Source organism: Gallus gallus, chromosome 4 (genome assembly GCF_016699485.2).
Source record: "Gallus gallus isolate bGalGal1 chromosome 4, bGalGal1.mat.broiler.GRCg7b, whole genome shotgun sequence".
Lineage (NCBI taxonomy): Eukaryota > Metazoa > Chordata > Aves > Galliformes > Phasianidae > Gallus > Gallus gallus.
This window is the reverse complement of record NC_052535.1, coordinates 68,577,116-68,597,529: the sequence shown is the minus strand read 5'-3', so window position 1 is coordinate 68,597,529 and position 20,414 is coordinate 68,577,116. Positions and strand designations below refer to the sequence as shown.

General features: G+C 42.0%; 2 protein-coding genes across 3 annotated transcripts in view; one reads left to right on the top strand and one right to left on the bottom strand.

The window, feature by feature from the left end:
- Positions 1-35: 35 nt before the first annotated feature.
- Positions 36-20,414, top strand: part of N4BP2 (NEDD4 binding protein 2) — a 54,959-nt gene continuing 34,580 nt past the window's right edge. The window contains exon 1 of one of the 2 annotated variants that reach the window (XM_046940904.1): positions 36-16,066. The gene's annotated coding sequence lies outside the window, so the exon portion shown is untranslated. Of the gene's footprint in view, positions 16,067-16,496; positions 16,607-20,414 lie in introns of those variants that run through there. The other variant, XM_015285447.4, reaches the window with a different exon arrangement.
- LOC121110719 (translation initiation factor IF-2-like) lies at positions 12,415-19,368 on the bottom strand. The gene is made up of 4 exons (XM_040700478.2): positions 19,270-19,368; positions 17,786-17,836; positions 15,713-17,152; positions 12,415-12,682 (listed from the first exon to the last, which is right to left on the bottom strand). Exons 1-3 carry the CDS (start codon positions 19,366-19,368, stop codon positions 16,331-16,333), a joined length of 972 nt encoding a protein of 323 aa, XP_040556412.2. The 3' UTR covers positions 12,415-12,682; positions 15,713-16,330.

Genomic DNA, 20,414 nt, shown 5'->3' with positions numbered 1-20,414 from the left:
GCCCCCTCCTTCTCTCCTCCCTTCCTCCTCCCTCCGCCCGCGCCCGGACCCGCAGCGCCGCCCAGGCGGGACGCCCCCGGCCCCGAGGCGGGGTGAGGCCGCCAGTAAGTCGCGGAGCCGCCCGCGGGGCACGGTGTGGGGCGCGGCCGCCTCAGCGCTGCTTCACGCTTGGCGCCAAAAGCGGCGGAGCGCCGCGGGCCCGGGGCTGAGGGCTGAGGGGCCGCGGCCTCTCGCGGGCGGGGCCGGCCGCTGCCGGCTGCCGAGCGGAGACGTGTCGGTGGCTGCACGGCGCGCCTGTGGCTGCCCCGGGCCGGGGCTGCTCTTCGGGCGCCGCTCGGCCCGCGTTTCCCTCGGCTCTTGGTTCCGAAGTGGGGATGGTGGCCGGGGCTGACCTGCGTGGTAAATGGTAAAATGGGGGAAGCGGTGTATGGTGGCACTGTGGCAGGGAACGGCCTTTCTCCAGCCTGGTTTGCATCTACGCGCCGGCATCCGGGTGTTTTGCCTTCGCTGCTGGTGGATGAGTTTCTCAAAATTGGATTTCCATGTAAACCTTCAGCAGAAGCTTGGAGGTGCAGATCGAAGGGGCCTTGCCGCCACCCTCAGGGATTCCTTCCCTGTGAAATGTCTTGGTACTGCCATATTCCTTCTGCTTTCCGCTATGTCTGGAAAGTCCCTGGCAAGGTGGGATCTCTCCATCCCTTTTGGGCCTGTGTTTTATGCCACGCGTGTCCAAGTACAGGTGTCCAGGAAGTACCATCCATTTGCTCGTCCTGCATTCTGCTGATAATTCATGGTTACAGACCAGCTAAAAGTGTCTCATTCGCAGTTAGCTGATGGATTTTCTGCGGAGGTCCACAGGGATGTGTGACTGGAAGGCAGGAGGAGCTGGCGAAGGGCACCAGAGCTGTGTGGAATAGAGGGCAGGTGAACACTGCTGCTCGCAGGAAGGGTCCTGCTGCCAGATTATGAGCAGTGGCGCATGAATGAGGAGCTCTCAGGTTCTGGAGTGATCGTGTAGACAGGAATTTTCCTTGCTAGATCTTTGTTCTGTTTCCCTGCAGTGTCTTCCTGAGTTGAACTGGAAGCTTTGGATGTCTGCAGCCTACAGAAACGAGCTCTGAAGGTTGGCAGTGAAAATGGCTGAGAGCTGTAGGAAATGCTTAAGGGAATCTAATGCTTTTGGAATCTAGAGTGGTGCCAGGCAAGGGGCTTAGATCTGGTTCTAAGTCCTTGGTTTAAAAAAAATAAGATTCTCTGCAGGCTTAAGTTGGATTGGGGAATTCACAATAGACAAATGACCCTAAGAGTGGGGTACAGAAGACTGTTTTAAGGAAGTTGTAATGATTTTAAAACATAAATGATAAAAAGTCAGCTATTTAATATTTCTTCCTAAACATCAGTGCTGTTTAGATTAGATTTTTGGAAGCAGGAGTCAGGCTAGCTATCAACCTGTCAAAAACATGAAAAATACATGTTGCCAAAACTATTACACTTTTAAGGATCTTTTCTTTTGAATCCTTACATTAGATACTTTGCTTCCTAAAGCAAATGATGAATATAAGCAATTTGATGTAGATTCCTCATTTTTTATATACTAATATTAACATAATAAAACAAAAACAAATTCTAGAAGATTATTCTGTTACTTAAAAAGAGAAGCATGTATTGAGAACCTATATGAGCTGTCTGCAATTTATATAGAGATAGAGAGAATGGAGGTTACTAAAAATAATGTAAGAAATAAATTTGAAGTGACCCTTTGGAATTTTCTTTATGACCTAAGTGTAAATCTAGGAAGATGCTATGCAGATTTCTCTGTTGGGCAGAAATGGAGTCATGTGCATGTGATAACCTTGAAATTTCTCTGAAGTTCCTCTTTTTAAATGTTTAAGTATTGGTGTATTCTTGAAAGGCTGCATATTATGTAAACAGTTGTATGACCTAGTGTCATAACGTCTTGTAGTTGAAGGCTTTTCACAAACTGGCACCAGCTCTATGTAGAATCTTTTATACAGCGGGTATAGTTGGGGGAAAAAGAAGGAAAGAGGAGAAAGCTTCTGTCCCTCACATTGCTTTTTGTCCAAGTTAAGAGCAAGTGCAGTGCAGAGCACGAGTGTGCAGTTCTGTCAGTTTTGTTTTCCACCAAAGGATAAGCTAAACTCTTGTGTTATAAGGTATGTGTACTCTGTAACTAATACGTAGCTAGATGTGACAGTTAAAAGATTTCAGTCAGAGCTAAGGTTTGCTTGTTTAATTAAAATTTTATCTTGAGCAAGCTATTCGCATAGCTGAACCCTTCACTGTGTGGACCAAGATCTGCATCTTTTTGCAGACTTCAGATAAAAAGTGAAGTTAGTAATTACTGTGGAGTAACGTTTAAGGATTCTTAATTCCCAGGGTTTTGTATGTGGAGTACAAGAAAGAAAACGTCCCAGAACACATTGGTAGAAAGCTGAGTATTCCGGAAGAGGTTTACAGTACAGTTCAGCTTTTACACACACACGTAGCCAGCAGTATGAGAAGTTTGGCCATTCTTCAGCATCGGTGTTGTCCTTAGCCACTAAACACAGATGAAGCTCTGCAGTAGGCCGTTCTGTTCCTGGTAAGATTTGCCTCTCTCTTTGACTGTAGTTTCTGACATCAACGCAAAGCACAACTTGCTGACGTACTGTAGTCCACAGCAGGAGTGTTTTGCCACTGTACCGGTGTTACACTGTCAGAGGGCTCTTAGGATAGCTATTAATTTAGATGCTTTTATCAGATATACACTGTTTTGAAATGAATCTTAGGCAAATCATGATCAGCTAAGTTGTTGAGAGGAGTAGGTACAAATTCTGTAATCACAGTCTGATTAGGCAATGGCCTGTCTCCACAGAAGAGAAGCAGCGGGATACATACTTCTGCACCATCTGAAATTCTAAATGGCGAAAATAAAGTGTGTGGTTCTGATACCAGCTCCAATTAAGGGAGTTATGAACACTTAACTGCCTATTAGTCTGAATGCACGCATCTAGTTTTCTGAATGTGCAAACATAAAGACTTCAGATAATCTGACCTGTGGTACTCTTAATCTTAATGAACAGCCCTGAAATCTGCTTGCAGGTATGATTGCAGCTGGTAGTGTCTGGTTTGTTGCCTTTGCTTATTTGACCTTCACTCTTCTAATTTCAGCGTGCAGCTAAGATCTGACTTGGACTCCACTGCTTTTACAGCTGTAGCCAGGTTCACATGATCCCTTGGGTTTTAATGGATGGCTCTGTCTAATAATAAGACCTGGTCCTCAAATTTTACTGAGTCCCTACCTGGGGAAATTTCTATTGGAATTTACTGACCTTTAATCTCTCCTCCATTTTTTTTTTCCTGGAAGGTATTTGATGCAATGTTTTGAGTGTTTGTTTTTTAATACACTTGTAATGGTAATCTAAAATATAATTTGTCAGCAGACTTAAACCAAGGATGCTACATAGTCTTGAGGCATATTTGTTCCACTTCTTTCTCTCTGTTGTGTAAAGAAAAGTAACAGGAAAAAAAAATGTATTTTTTTTCAGGTAGGGGGAATAATGCAGCAAGAAATTCTCAGAACAAAACAGCCCAGCTTTCAAGTGTAACAGAAGAGTATGGAGTGATTAAGCAAAGGGAATTCCTTAACTCATGTTAAATTAAGCAATGTGCCCTGGTTTCCAGGAACAGCTTAATGGTTGTTCTCAGGTCTTTGTTAGTACAGTAAGCACAGATAGTGTTAATGATCGAGAACTAGGCAGTCCTATCAAGACACTGCAGTGTATCCTCAACTGCAGAATAAGTCATATCTGTCAGTCAGCTTAGCAAACAAGTAAGAAATTCTATCTGGTGGGTTAGCAAAGCACTTGTCTTCCTAATAATAGCTGTGCTCTTGAAAGGTCCTGCTTTGCAGAACCTCTCTGCAAAGGTGGAGGGTGGACCTTCACTGCTGAATTTTTTAAGTAACAAACAAATAGGTCAGAAGGAAAAAAAGCATCGTTACTTGTTTTCAGCTCTAGCATTTAGCCAGTTTTCAATATCTAGCAGATTGCTTTGTAGTTATGAACCTTTTTTTGTGGTTTTTTTTTGTTTTTTAAAATGAAAAGTAATTTATTTTTTCAATAATACACTTTTCTTTTTCTCCTGTGATAGACAAGTTCCTCTGAACTCAAGTGAATTCAAACCCTGAAAGATCTTTTTTTTTTTGTCCTCAGCTTTGCACAGAAGGTTTTTCTTTCAGCTTTTTGACTTTGATATTAGACCATGTTTCTGATTTCCTTTACCTTTTGTCTGTTGGTTTATTCTTTCACATATGGAGTTGCACACAGCTCCTCCAGTTATAATTATAACCTGTAAGTTTGCTGAATTGGGTCTTCAGAGAAATGCTTGATGTTTGTAATTACATTTTGCAGCATAACATATCTTGCTTAAAAGTATCTAATTGTTTTAATTACCTGTTTTTATATAATGATGTTTTATACATCTTCTGTAGATTGAGAATGGTGGTTACACTCAGCTGAGTTAAAGGTGGGTTTCCTAGCAATGTGGCTTGCCATAATAGAAGTGCTCCAAAATGTATCCCATTGCAGTGGGTGTTTGCAGTGAAATTACTCTCACTTGAGAAATCATAGGATCACAGGATGGCTTGAGTTGGAAGGGACCTTGCAGCCCATCCAGTTCCAACCCCCAACCATGCGCAGGGCTGCCACCCAATAGGTGAGGCTGCCCAGGGCCCCATCCAACCTGGCCTTGAAGGCCTCCAGGGATGGGGCATCCACAGCTTCTCTGGGCAATTTGTTCCAGTGCCTCACCACCCTCTGAGTAATTAATTTCTTCCTATTGTTTATCCTGAGTTTCCCCTCTTTTAATATAAAACCATTTCCCCTTGTCCTGCTACTATCTGCCTGTTTAAAAAGTCGGTGTCCTTCCTGTTAAGTACTGGAAGGCCACAATGAGATCTCCCAGAGCCTTTTTCAGGCTGAATGAGCCCAGCTTTCTCAGCCTTTCTTCAAAGGAGAAGTGCTCCAGCCTTCTGACCTTCTTTGTCGCTTCCTTTGGATCCTCTCCCAACAGCTCTATGTCTTGTGCTGGGGGCCCAATGCAGCACAGTGGGGTTTTGTCCTGAAAATGGGGACAAAGCTGGGAGGAGAAGTCTTTTACCTTCATGTGATAAATGCAACAGATACAGCTTTGGAAGCAAGTTGTTCTGTTCAAAGCAAAAATCATAGAACTGTAGAGAAGGAAGACTTATGCATGTTATCTCATGAAGACAATTGGCTGGAGAAAGGAAGAGCTTCCTTGGGAAGGAGGATCCCACAGTTCACTGACAACTCATAGAATACCGCCAGTTGTGAATTAGGGAAGGGTTGCATACCAGGTGGATGGTGTCCTCCTTTGAAAGTGATTTCCTAGCCATAATCTGTCTAAATGGATTTTTGCTCTGTTTTTGTTAAGGGCAGTTTTCTCCTGTAGTGTCTGAAAGATGTCCTTTGGAATCATACGTGCAAATAGGGCAGTTTTACTTGCCGCTATACTTTCATGGTATGAAGGCAAGTTCAGAAATAACATGGATTGGTAAACCGGTGTATAAAAGTGTTTACTTGTGAATTCACTTGTAATACTGCATTGACAGAACTATTGTGGTTGTTTCCTCTGCTTGGAAATTAGGTAAAATCAATCTATTAGCACCCACATACTGGTGATATCTTAAGAGAATGTTTAGAAGCCTCCTCAATCCATTGCTAGTTTGGGGCATTCTCTAACTGAAGTTGTAGCAATCTACTACGAATCATTTATCCACCTCCCTTCTTGCAGTCCTCTATTGTGATGACCTGTCACTCCATAATTGCATTCTCAAGGATATTTCTATCTCTACTCCCGTTGTGTCCAAAGTACATACATTTACACCTATTCATTTCTGACAACCAAGTCTGCTTTTGTCCAGTAATATCTTTAATAGGAGCATTTATCTTCTTTTTCTGTCCAAGAGATAAGTAAGAGCCTTTACTTGCACCACACTCAAAAACTTCCATTTTCTTCCTGTCACTGTCAATAATTTCTCAGGATTCGCATAATTCATGAATTGCTATAGCAAAAAAATTAAGCATTTCACCAATGAAGTCTTTCTGCTGTTTGAGGTGAAACGGTTTTTATCAGGCTGATATAAGGAAAGCCATGGCTGAACCAACTGTTGTTCAAAATGTTACGGTTTCTACTGGGCAGATTCTGATTGGATATATTTGATCCTAGATAACTGAATTTATGAACAGTCTCTGTAGCCAGACCATTCAGCATAAAGCATAACATTCTATTCTTATTAATTAAGTATATTTGTGGCATATTCAAAAATAGCTTGTATTTTTAACTAAGTTTTTATTGGCTGTCTAATGCTTGCTGCACAGTAGAAGCAGTTGTGACAAAGAACATTAAGACATCAGCCTATGAGTCCATTGCAAATACAGCTTCTCAATTCTGAAATGTCCTTCCCCAATTTTATTTATTTATTTATTTTCCCAGCCAGGCTATAAGGAAATCTGCAGTTATCACCTCTGTAAACTGGAAAGTTTAGCCCACGGCAGCTACCTACGAGGGAGAAGATTATACGAGCAGTCTCCCTCTTCCCCCAATTAGATGAGAACTGTTGTACGGTCTGTTTAAAAATCAGAATGTGTGGTACTGAGGTTCTGATTAAAAGGCTTCTACACGAGAAGTATTGATTATATTTGTGTTGTTGCTGTTCCTAATTCTTTCACGGATGCAATGCCTTCTGCTTGCAGTAAAGAAAAGAATGAGACAGAACTTTACAAATGAGTATAAATCTAGGATTTACCATTATGATGAAAGAAAGAGATGTGATGAATGGATGTAAAATCTCGGAGCTGTAGTGTAATGATGGGGTCATTTCATCATGATGGGTAGATATGACATGCAGTATTCAGAGCCTTCAAAAAGGGTTTCATTTATCATACTCGAGGAGGCATCAAAGTGTTTGGGTATGACTCAAAGCAAAAGAATCGTTACAATTTGCCTTTGAACAAACTCAGGAAATATATTGATCGTATAGGTTTATGCTGCTAGGAAAACAGCTAATGATGATTCAGTCTATGTATTTTGTGCATAGCTTGAGGAAATGTTCATTAAAACCTTACACCATGTATGCCGCTACACCCTTTGGGAACTTAAACATAAAAGCTGGAATTTCAAAACCTTATTAAGTACAATTTGAGTTTACAGAAATAGAATAATATATTTGAATTCTGGAATTGTGTGGCCATAGGTGAGAGAGGAAACTACACCAGATGATGTTTGGAGTAAAAAGAAAGCTCTGATTTCCAAATGTGCTGGTGCATAGTGTTCAATAACAGCAGTATTGGTCGATGAAGATGGTGACTGAGTTCATTTGAGCTGATGTTCAAATGGATATTTAACAAAGTGGGCCACGAATGGGTTTCTAAGGAGAGGACAGAATACCAGAAATGGAGCAGATGAAGCCAGAAGTAGGCTAGACAAGGCAAGAGCAAGCACAGAAGTGAGAAAGCATGGCTGTGACAGACATGAATGCTTAACAATACAAATGTGTTCTCAGTAGCCAGGCTGTGAACCAGAAATTTGCAATGACTGGGTATGGGAAAGTTCATCATGGTAGCGGTCACCGGAGATGATGATTCTGAATGCCAGCAGAGTTCGAACTTACGCTGTTCATAAAGTGGACTGATATGTATCCACTTACAATTTTACCAGCATCTAAAACACTATTTATATCCTGTCTGAAATTGGCAGGGCAGCTCATATGTTCTCCGTGTAATGTACTGTAACTACACTGTATCTAGTACGTAAACGTTTGCTTTCTTAATATATTGCTACTGTTCTTTTTATCTTCCAGACACTGCGTATTTATGCCTAATCTTTTGTATTTTCAGTTCAGCACAGGCTAAAACTGTCAGCCTCATTTATCTGAGACTATTAAAAATGCAGACAAAGGCTTTCAGCCAGCATGTGAACATTGAAGTTGCTACTTTCTATGTACCCAATTTTTGCTTATGGGATGTCATTGATCTATATCTGATCAATATTTTTAAAATTTCCTTTGAGATCTGCTCAGCAGCCATCTGTATTCCAGTGTGTGGAGGAGAAAGCTGAGTGAGTCAGTTTCTTCATTCCTCTTCAGAGTCATTTTGCTCTGACACTGCCTTGATGCGCTAGGCTTGTATCCTTGCTTCAAAAACTGTAACAGTATGTTCTCTCACAGACCTTCATAGCAAAGAAGATTTAAACGATAAAATATGTTGACAAGCCTATAAGAGTTTGAATATAGCAAGAACAGAGCAGCAGGGGGAGAAAACATTAGGTAGTAACTAGCAATAGGTCCTTAAGCCTCCTAATCAGCTGCATATAACAAGGAAGAAATGTGACGAAATAAATACATACAAATGTGCTGACGTAGTCCATGAATAAAATAAAAGAGTTTTACAGTTTCTGGAATTCAAGCTAACTTGCAGTAATATTTAGTCTGCCTTACTAAATTCCAATTTTAGGGGGTTGTCTGTTTTCCTTAGTAAAAAGAATTTCCCCTTAACACACTGCTAGATATGAGAAATGGGAATGCAGGAGGATGTATGAATGAGATGAAGAAATGGGAGGAGCTGAGATGAGCACACGTGGTAGGGAATCCGGAGCTGTCTGAGCATAAGAGAATTTCATAGGAGTAAAAAAAAAAAAAAAAAACAACAAAGAGAGATGGAAGGTGAAAAAAAGAGCCCTGAGTGAATGGCAGATATATCTTAAACATTGTTATTTATGATCAGTAAGTACACCGTTGCCAAATTCAAGCTGAACTGAAGAAGCCAAATTTTGCACACAATAAATACTATGCGATGTTCTGTTATTTATAAAACTAGTTATACGTACAGTTAATATTTACTGAATACCAAATTCCTTTCTAGTTTGCTCTGTGTATTTGGAAGATACAAAAAATCTTTTCTGCATCTGGCTGAAAGAAGTTGTAAGATCTTTACAAATCAGAGCATATTATTAACATTCAAATTAAAAAATATTGTCATGAATTTTTTGCCATTTACATAGGGAGTTCCAGCTCAGCTGAAGACCTGCATCAAAATACTTTGGGACTTTCATTCCTGCATGCCTGTTTGATGTTTTGGTGCTCCTATGGTTAGTAGATGCCCTCTTGCTGAACCTGGGGAAGAACATGTGAGTGACAGTGGCAACAGTCATACAACCAGGTGATACAATCTGCTGGCCACAAAACAGCAAACCTGGCTATGTAGAGTAGACAGGTAAATTAAAAAAGCTTGAATTGAGGAAGGGCTGTTTCTGTTATATCAATTCTAACAATAGGTTTAAACATCATCTGGATAGGGATTTGCTTTTTAGGTGCCTTTAATCGATGCTGAATTTGAAAAGTAAATGTGTAATGTCGAAAATTGTCCAGTTCATAACAATAGTGAGATAAGGATGTAATTCTTATCAAAGTACCCATTGGTCTCTCTAACCATCACCACTGCACAAGAGAAGAGATCACACCTCAGTAATGGAAAAGGTGCACCAAACAAATGAATCGCTCCTCTTTCAATGTTATTTTAAGCTATGTTCCTTCTTCCAGGTTTTGGGGAACGTAGACAACAGGAATCAAATCATTCAAAGAGTTCATTGTCTGATCATCCATTTGAAGAAAGCTTCAACATTTTTTACGTGCTGGTTGTATTAACAGATTATTTTTTATTTTTTTGCCTATTAAGATGGGCCCACGTCCAAATTGCGACATCCTGAATTGTGTGTGAGCTAAATCTGGTTACAGATACAAATCTGAATATTATGAGCAGGGTGGAGTTGAGCTAAAGATCTGACTCCCTCGGCCTTGTGACTTGGATGTGACATGAGTTTGGCATGTCCAAGCTAACCCTATTTTTTTACCTAGCTCCTGAATAAATTGGAAACTTAAAAAGGCACTGTCATGTTTTGTATCTGAAACCATAAGGTGGTCTTAAGCTGCCTGCAGTGCTGTAAATTTGAGTTTCTTTTGTTGCTGTTGTTATTCATTGGGAAAGAATGCGGCCCGGTTTCCAGTGACAGAGGGTGTGAAATGGTATAAAGTAGAAGTAAAAGGTGGATTATTTTGAAGAGACAAAAAAAACAAACCAAAACAAAACCATAGTTCCCTGTTCAACAGGGACCAAATAACCATGGAGCCAGTTTCCTATGTAAGTAACTGCGATTCTGTCATGTGACAGTTACATGGAGTCACATACTGAACAAAGAATTTTCTTAAAAAAAAAAAAAAAAAAAAAAGAAAAAGAACTGTAGTCTATGAAGCTGCTTTTAAATGCTCAATGCTCCCTGCTCCCTTCCCCCATCTCCTTGGCTTCTTGTTTCAGCCTAAGTAGTAGAGCACACAAGTTATTCAAGTTTAGAAACTAGTTAGTGAAATTGAATTCATAAATGAGTGCTAGTGATTTTAGACCATAAAATGGATCCTAATTTATTTTTACAAGCAGCATGACTGAGGTTAAGCTTGAAGGTTGCTGTAGCCAGACAGGTTTTTTTGTAAAGCTGGTGAGTGAGGAGCATCGACACCACATAGGATACACGTTAGATACCTATGCTTATGTAGCATGTACTTACATAGTGTAGAGTTTTGAACTCAGAATTTTTTTGTGAAATACACAGGTCTGGGTCAGATCTGTATTTCGAAATAAAGCCTCTAAAAAAACACTGCTGAAAGAAAGCAAATAGATTTTTATACATTTTGTAATCTGATGTTAACAGTCACAGTGAGGTAAACATTTATAAATCACTTGTAACTGGCAGGCTGTTAACTTCTGGTAAATGGTTTGCTCAGACAATGGAGTAGAGTCTTTCTTGACATCTAAAAGTGTTTATTCACTCAGATGACATTAATAGGTTGCTGAAACTAAAATTCAGGGTCGCAACTAATATTACATCTACTTAGAAATCCCGTTCTGCAGCCAGGTGCAACAGTTTAAAATCTGTGAGTGAGAGCAGTAAAACAGCTGACATCCCCAAACTTCCTGCACAATGGGAACACTGTGGGTTGGTTTTGTTTTTTTTTTTTTGGTCTGTTTGTTTGTTTTTTAAATCTGGAATAACTAAAATGTTGTAATTAGTTTTTAGTTGAAATATTACACGATCAAAAGAAAACATTAACTGGTAGCTTTTTGAACTTTTCTTTATAATAAAGTCAAATTAAAATTTACTTTTTCAGTAAATGTTTTCAAGGGTTTGGTTCTGCATCTCAAAATGATTCAATCATGTTAAGTGAACGTGTTTGAGGAAATGCCCCTTTTTTGCTCTAAGTAAAGTGGTTATTGTAGGTGAGGCATAATAACTTACTGTACTGAGATCCTAATACAGGCAAGCTAGTTGGTAGGTTTCTCGTGTTCTTCGTGCTATTGGGGTGAAGGTAAACAGATAAGAATATAAAATTACTGTAGTCTTCTAGTACATATTTTCCTACTAAAAGAAACAAGCTTCTTTCTGCCTCTACCCCCATTTGCCTTAAGGAAGATACAGTACAACGTTGGATGATTTGGATTTTGCTGGTATCACTTATACTTGACACCTGACTCTGAATAAGATATCCCAAGAGAAGCTCAGCTACCAAACAAAATAAAATGCTCAAGTCTCATATTGCAAATTCTTGAATGATGTTGGTTCTGTTTCAACCTGGAAAATTGTAGCACAGTTCCAAACCAGAGCACTTCCTTCTGGAGCTCTGCCTGCCATCATGCAGCAGAGCAGAGACCCCCACGGTTCTGTCATGGGGCATTTTGTTCTTGCAGCTCCAGCTTTACCCATGAGTGGAGGCCATGAATGATACTGTTCCTTGGAAATGTCTTCTTTCTCGGTCAGCATACTGCAATTGTTTTGTTAAAATCAGTAAGTAAACATCCTGGTCAAATTCCAGTTCAGATAACAGCACTCTGCTTACAGAGTTCCTGCAGTTTCAAATAAATGGCATACTTATGTCTGTTACCCTGTTCTGTGGTATTGGATGGTGGTGGTAAGCAGCTGGTATGTTGTGGCTCAGAGGTGATCTCAGCTAACTCAGGCATAAGGTGGATCCCCTTTGCTTTTCATTATTACTTTAAAATTGAGACATGTTGATGATGGTAAAGTTGCTGAAGTGTCAAACATTTATCTCTTTTTTCTTCTTCCTGTACATCTTGTTCTAACTATTGCAGAGATAAAAATGGTGTCTGATTTTTAAAATGATACAAATGTAAGTTTTACTCCTTGCCTTCTTCTTAGGCCATGTCTTAAATACATTGATCTCTCGGATTGCTGATATTAAATTTGCTATGGGATAGGTTCGGTGCAGTTTACCAATATAAAGCCAATGATAGCTAACAGATGAAAACATGACAGTTTCAATGAAAGTCAGCTTATCACTTTTTATCACACACCAGGGAGACATGTTCAGCACAGCTTGTTTTTCCTTTCTCCGGTTTCAACAGATCGGGATGGATTTTTGATATCTATAAAATTTGACATATCAGATTGATGAATACAGCACAGCAGAGAACGTCCAATACATGAATAAGATTCATCACAAATCAAAACTGAAGTGTGAGCTTATTCCAAATTCACAAAGTCCTTGTGGCAGTGAGGCTTCTTTCAGCCGTGATCTCACATCATCTCACACTGCCTGCAGAAGAGATAAAATTCAGTATGATTCTTTACTTCTTAGACTACAGCAGTTGTTGTCATTACTTCTCCCCATTCCCTTTTCAAAAACCTAAGCACATTCATACTTCGAATTTCCTTCAATATTTAATATGTCAGGTATAATATGCAAGTTGTATGTTTTTCTGCAGTTCATCTACAGTCTCTTTTTATAGTAAAAGGACATTAACTGAATGCTAGCAATATGGCCCGTCAGAATGCCTTTTCAACCAATACTTGAAAAGCTCGTAAAATTCCTAATCTTCAGCAGTAAGCTCATGTGCTCCTTTGGTAGTTTACCGAAGGGTACATGAACCAAAATGTTGACTTTTTGACCATTTTGATGATTTATGATTCATTAGTTGTAGTGCTGGAGTTAGTCTGACCAGCTCACCTCAAATCTTGACCTTATTGAAGGCAGCAGAATTTTTGCTGTTGCCTTCAGTGTGGCAAAAATTTCTCTAAATTTGTGCTGTTTCTAAACACTACTTTTTCCTCAGTTAAGATTTCTGAAATAGAATCCTGAATTAAGGTGCTACTTTAAGACAGGTGCAGAAAAATACATTATTTGGGATGAAAAAATGTATATATGAATATATAACTTAGCATTACTACAGTGATACTAACTGGACAGGTAATTTTTACAGTTAACTGAGGAGTCTATAGCTGTATGAAACAGAAGATCGATGGACTTCAAGTGTAGGAGTTAGATGTGGAGTCCCTTTATAGAGATTAAACACTATAATTCACTATGCATTTGACATAAATCTGAAGAGGGCTGGAGGAGGAAAGATAACTATGTGACTCTGCAAACATTTATTTATATAAAGCTGCTTTTTTTTTTTTTCTTTTAAACACAGAATTAAGTTTCTACTTGAGAAATTGAATTCTGGCTGAGGGAAGAGTTATTTCTTGTAGGAGCACAAACTCCGAGATCATAGACAACGTAATACTGACTGGAGAACAGGCAGTCCAGAAGGCCAAAGTAAACATCTTAAATCAGCATTAAGGTAAATCCATTGGGGGAAAAAAAAAGAAAAGAAAAAAGGTCTATCTTTATATGCTCGCCAATGTAAGTGAAACCTAAAGATGGCATGAGACAGTGGAAGGCATCTTAGGAAGAGGGTGGCTTGTAGCACAGAGAGACTGAATCAACTTCTATGTAATCATTTACTGTGGGAATTTGTTCTGAGCTCATCTCTCCTTTCCAGAAAATGGGAAATAACACTGTAAGTTGGGGCTCTGTTTGTATGTATCAGAGCTCAGGTAAAAAAAAAATCTGAATAATGATGACAGCTGTGCCATAAATTCCTGGAAAAAAATGTTTTATTTTATATTTACTGCAGGCAAATCTGAATCTTTAATACAGCCCAATTTCACAGGTGTTTCCCTGGGGTATTTATTACTGTATATTCAGTGTGTTAGTGTACATAAAAATAAGAATCTTTAAAACTGACACAGTTAAATGCCTTTCTTACAACATGAGAATGTTATTCAATCCAGAAGTCTAGCTTGAAATTGTTCTTGCAAATCAGAATCTAATCTAATCTAATCTCTTTAGCTGTAGACCCTCAGAGGCAATTTGAGCACAGAAGGAAATCACAATTTGCTGAGTAGATTTAGGCTGTATAATGAGAAACATCAAAAGGGACTGACATTTTCTTGGTTTTTTTTACGGTCCAGACCTGGTAGTAATAATATTTTAATGTGAGTTATAACATAAGCAAGAACATAGTGAAGTATTTTTACTTTGAGAAGGCAGGATTGTAGAAACAGAAATGGAAAATCTGTTGTGAAAGCATTCAGTGACTGAATGCTTGTGCCAAACAGCACAGATTACACGCTGTATGTTCAAGCCATTCCAAGTATAAACAAGCCAACTGTAGACACAGGAAGAGATGAATTAAAATAATAAAAAAGAACCAAAACCAAAAAACAAGCAAGCAACGGCAGATAATAAGTGATTAAGTTTGAAAAATGGTTGTGTGAAAACTCAAAGAAAGGCACAGAGATAAAGAATCTCTATTACAGTGATGATAATTATCTAGATACCAACCAACCCCCCTCCTGTCTAAAGTGTTAGCTGTTGTAGTGAGAAATCTGCCAGTACCCAAATTAGTCTGGCATTTTCATGGTGTCAAATACTGTAATATGTACAACTGGCAAAGAACAACATAGTTTCATGCATCAAGTGCCAGCAGCAACACCCCACCAGCATGGCAGCTCAGTGGAGGCAGTTGGACTTAGCATAATGAAAGCCTTCCTCTTCCTCTTTCTGGCAACCTTAAAACTACAAAGACACAGTCATTAGACTGGAATCTATGCGACCTATTTTTCCTAACGTGTGATTAACACTTTAGCAGCATCACACCCTGAAAGAGAAAAGATTTTGTTTCTGATATTTGTCCAGGCACTGAACCAATGAAGTAAAGAAGCAGTTCCCTGTGCGTGCACAAAGCTGCTGCTTGACACTGGACATACGCACACAAATGCTGATGGATGTTTTTCTTCCGTGATTCCGGACATTTCCAATACCACCGTATTGAGTAATTTTCTATCTTATCATGAGTCATGGCAAAAGAGCACTTCTTTGAAACTTAGCAGCACATCCTGTGGATGAATATATATGTACGTATTGTAGTCCAAATGTGAAAGTTTGTCCTTTGTGTTTAAATACTGCACACCATGTAACTACGAGATAAGCACTGAAACAGCAGTGGCAGGCAAGTTAGTTATGGCTTCAATCTAATTACCTGAGAATTTAATGTTTTAAATACTTTTTCTCCACTTTTTTTTTTTTTAGACGTTATTTGCGTTGCAAAATATACACGAGCCTATGTTTAAACAAAATAAAATAGCTTTTCAGGTGCTGTCCTAACAAACAGCACTGTGGGACTGTGATCCCCACAAGCAAAAGAGAAGTCACTGAGAGCTCTTCTGCAGGTTTTGCAAGAAGACCACCGTGGGCTCCCCACGCGTGATTATTTCCTGGTAAAACTTTTCTTTTCTGCACCTGGTTGTTGTCTCTGGACCTTGCAGTTGAAGTTACAGCTGTAAGGCACGCAGGGCCTGCGGGCAGAGAAGCGGCCGGGCGGTGGGAGCGACTTCTCGTGCCCTTGTGAGATGAGGCGTTCCATCAGCAGCGCTTTAATGTCTGCCAGAGGCAGTTCTCGTACCCCTCCATGACAGTGAAAAGGGCAAATGGGGATCGGAAGGTGCCACCTTCTCCGAATGGGATGAATCACAATGGAAGCGATCTGTAGGCCGGCAGGCGGCCCCACAGCTTGGGGGCAGCGGTGGCTCTCGCCTTTCACAGGACGGGCCTCGCCGCTTCGGCTCGCGGGGAGGAGCGCAGCGCGGCCCTCAGGTACCTTCCGCGGGAGGGGCTGCCTGAAGGGGGTAGGGAGGAGTCCCGGCACAGAGCGGTGTGGGGGAGGCGCCGAAGGTCGTATCTCGGTGTGTTTTGGCAAGCTCGAAACCGGCCTTTCCAGAGGTTGGCACGAAAGCCGTTTAACGCCCAGTTGCATCACCAACCACGTGGAAAAGGCGGCAAGTGACGCCTCCCGGGTACGAGAGCTGCGACCAGCTGAGCAGGGGCTGCCTTTTTCACTCAGGAACGAACCTCCCTCAGCTAACCCCCGCAGGGCCGCCCCTCAGCACCGCTCCGCCGCCCAGCCTCCCGCGGCCGCACCTCGCAGGCCGTGCCAGCCCGCCCGGGACGCGCGGGGCGGCGCTGCGGGCCCGGCGGGGAGGGGCGGCGCGGCGCGGTGCTGTTTTTCCCCGGCCGGACGGAGAGCGGCACTGTGTCCCCGCGGCGAGCTCCGCGCAGCCTCCCCCGCTCCTGCCGCCGCCGAGCAGCTCCCCCGTCCCAGCGGCCGGCAGAAGCGAGCGAGCCGAGCGGCGGGAGGTAAAGGCCGGTGGGGTCCGGCGCGAAGCGGTGAGGCTGGGGAGGAGCCTCGCCCTCCCCCTGCTCCCGATAGGGCAGGGCTCCTGAAATGGCGGAGGCCGCCGGCGGGCAGCGGCCGCTGGGGCCTGTCCCCGGCGCTGTCGGGCCGCGGTGCTTCCTCGATGCCTCCTCGCGTGGTGGCGGGCGCGGCCTCGGCCTCGGCCCCGGCCCCAGGCGTCGCTGAAGGGGGCTGCCCGCACTTGGGAGGCGGGGGAGGCGACGGGGCAGGAGCCGTGCGATCGGGTCCGGCCATGGGCCGCTGGCACTGCGGGCTGCCCCTGAGCGGGGACGGGGACGGCGCTGGGCCGCCTGGCGAGGGGCGGCGGCGGTAATGAGGCGGGGCCGCTGCTCTGGGAGCTCGGGTCTGCCCGGCCCGCCGGGCTCGCTCTGCCTGCCCCGCGGGAGGGCCGCTGCCGCCGGCCCCCGCCTGGCCTCGCCCGCTGCTGAAGGAAGGGCTTCGTCCTCCTGTTCCGGCCATACCGCGTGCGGCGCACCTTTAGGCCTTAACTGCGTTTTTCAAGAGTTGAATCCGCCCCGTGCAAAAGGAAATAACGAACACTGTAGTACTTGAACAGAATATTTGTTTTGAGCAGCCTGAAGCGTGCTGACCGCGTGGTTATTGAAGATGCAACCTTTGTAGCGTGGTGATCTCGAGTGTTTTGCATGCGGTCTGCAGTTCTGATGCGGTCCTATGAGGATCCCAGCTTAAACAGAGGAAAGAAATGCAGTTTCTCCGTATGTTACTGTTCTTAAAACTTGTTCTAAACAGCTGAGAACAGTTTGACTCAGAGACACCACAAATGTTTTAACACAAACTCTTGACAAAACTGAGTTTGCTTCTCACGCCCCGTGTAGCTTTCAGTAGGGTCGTGCAGTTAAAAGGTGGGAATGATTCACGTAGAGAGCTTAAGTGTAAGCCCTCCAGAATTGTTTTGGGGAAGATTTCAGGTAAACAGAAAGAACAAGGAAGTTAAATAAGTTGCCCTTCATCAATTACAAGCTGCTACTTAGAAGCCTGAAGCAAATTGCAGAAGGAAATCAAGGGTGACCTATGTTTGTAATAGCAGTTATAGTCCTGATTCAGCTGGGATAGTCACCATTAGGAAGGCTGGGCAAGTGTGTGTCATATGTTTGCAGCACCTTGAAGTTCCAGTAGTTCGTGTTGTTGTACTCTGTGCCCACGTGGAAGGCCTGTAAAGGAAGTACAGTAAGATGGAGCACATCTTAAAAATCCTTTCATTTTTCTGTAGGCTTTCTCCTGTTGTTTGGTTTTATTTATTAAATGTGAAATTTCCTTCCCCCCCCCAAAATAGAAGCTCCCACTGTTTCATTAACACGAACATTTCAGCTGGGAAAGTGCTGGTGTGGGAGGGAAGTGGGGTTCGTGGTGTTATGGATGTGAGGTGTGGTAGGGCATGACAAAAGTGTTAACCTGAGTGTTAATTTTGGGTGTGTACTGCATTAGTGTGTATGGAATAAGGGCTTAGGCAGGTGGTTTTTCTGAGGCCTTTCAGGGCCTGTTTTCTTTGACTGTGCTGATCTGAAGCTAAATGGCTGAAATAATCAGTCTTATTATTTTGCACAGAATTTTCTGTACATTAATTTACTGCTGATAGAAGTTGCAGAATTATTAATTCTTGAGCTTCAGGAAGTTGCTGCCATCATCTCTTCTACAGAGTCTCTGCTTCTCTAAAAATGCCAGTAGGGAGTTAATTAGTCTTCAGTTAACTGGCTCTCACAATTAAATGCAGCCATACATTGTTATTTTCTCCAGAATCCAGCTGTGCTCGTGGGAGAGGTTTTCCAGCTGTTTCTTCTCATGGCTCCACTGGGAATGCAGATCTACTGGAAGGTTGATTTATGTAACCAATCCATGATACCAATCTTGGATATTGTCTATGTTAGCTCAGATGACTATTAAAAACTATTTAAATTGACCTGACATTTTTTGCAGTCATAAAAGTTTAACTTGTATGTACTGCTTCCTGAGGGTGAATTGCTGGGTTTAAGTCTCTCAAGTAAGCAGTGATAGTCACTTGGAGGCTGTAAGCTTTTTGTTGCTGTACTTGGACAAGGATGAAGTCATCTATCTGTGGGTTTACAGCAAGCTGGAAATGGCTTTTATCTTCTTTAATAGCTTTGTAATGGCTGTATGTGCATTGTGTTCAGCTGGCCTGGTGGCTTCACAAATGGAAGCATATTAGAATATAAGAAGTAGATAGGATTGCACTGATAGAGCTGTGGAATGTAATTTCCAGCTTAGAATCTGATGGGCTGAATTTCTTTTTCCCTGGAAAATATTTGGGATAACTACATGAATAATCTATTCTCGGCTTCCTTATGTAGACTGCTGTTTTGAAGCTACTGATTACTGGATGTTACTTCTGGCTGATGCTCCAGCAGACTTTGTGCTTTGACTGATGTTCCGGCAGTCCCCATCTCATGTGTAGCCTGTTCTTTGAAGTGTTTTCTGCAGACCTGATGTATCTTTGTTGTGCTTTTATATTTGAGCTCATTCTGAAATCCGGAAACTTCTCATGCTTCAGCTGTGTCCCAGTGTGCAACAAAGTGTCATTTAGAGTCATAGAACTGGAAACTGTTGTAGACTTGCTTGGCTGTGGCACCTGAGGCTTGCCAGAGCGCAGGGATGGATGTATCACAGGCTTGGAGGAGTTAAGCCGACCTCTGGACGCTGTAGAAAGTTGGCTGCACAGTGCTGCCATTGAGTCGTTCCATGCAACAAATGTAAGGGGAAGTTGTGGAGCTGAGAAGCCTTGGTTCTGGTGCTTCGTGTACCTGGTGACATTGCAGAAGCTGTTAGGTGCCTGCATAGATCTGGAGATCTGTGCTCTGGAACCTCAGTCCTTTCCTTCATGTCAGTTTAGAGTTCCAGCAGCAACTAAAAGTAGAAAGTAAATCTGTCTTCCTTTGCATCAACAGCTACAACAAGTCAGGGTTTGGGGGAGTAGCATTTACATTTATTACCAGTCCTGCCTGCTGCCAGTGCAGAAAACTGAATAAGTATTCTTTAAATGTTCTGCTTTTAATTCCTCCGTCTGCCACCTGCATGTATATGTCCATAGTAATAATTACCACCTGTGATCTTCAGTAATGCTTATTTCCAACGTCATCTCATCCTTATGGAACTGATCTTTATCCTTGTTGCTACCCTTCTTTTGGTTTTCTAAATGCTAAAATAAATGCCCGTCCTTTGGTCAGACCTCAGTCACAGCAAAAACCAAGAAGATCCTTATGAGAAATGGAAATAGTAATGTAGGAGACTACAGTAATATTCAGGTTAATCTGATGAGGAGAGTCTTGTTCAGCTTTTAATTTGTTGTATTTTCCTTTTTTTTCCTTTTTTTTTCTTTTAAATTAGCCTCAGATACTTTGTGTATTGCACTCGTAGCTTCTTAGTTATAAATTGCAACTCCAGTAAAGTCTAAAAGATTACAAGTCATTTCCAGCAATTCAGAGAGATGCCAAGTCTTGAATTGCAAGTTCTGGCCAGTGCTGTCTGTATGAAGCATTCAGGGAAAGATATGGAAGTACAGCTGGAGGTGTGTGTGAGGAAATTCTGTAGTGCTGAAGAAGAACTGTAATTTTACAGAGGTGTTACCTTGATTGACTGCCCTTCAACCTGACTTTGGGAATGTCTCTGGAAACATGATGTGAAGGAGTTGCAGTACCATCTGGCAGGAGTTTCCATTCCTCTTTCCAAATGCTCCCTTGCTATTTTGTAACATGGAATAGGAATGCAATCCTAAGC

What these genes read in the sequence shown, in the direction of transcription:
- LOC121110719 (XM_040700478.2), bottom strand. Translation starts at nt 19,368, where the DNA reads ATGGCAGCACTGTGCAGCCAACTTTCTACAGCGTCCAGAGGTCGGCTT. An exon ending in TGCGCTCTGGCAAGCCTCAG is followed by an intron (nt 17,837 to 19,269) that starts GTGCCACAGCCA and finishes CTTCCTTTACAG; the next exon opens with GCCTTCCACGTGGGCACAGA. An exon ending in CGAACTACTGGAACTTCAAG is followed by an intron (nt 17,153 to 17,785) that starts GTGCTGCAAACA and finishes TGAAAAACGCAG; the next exon opens with TTAAGGCCTAAAGGTGCGCC.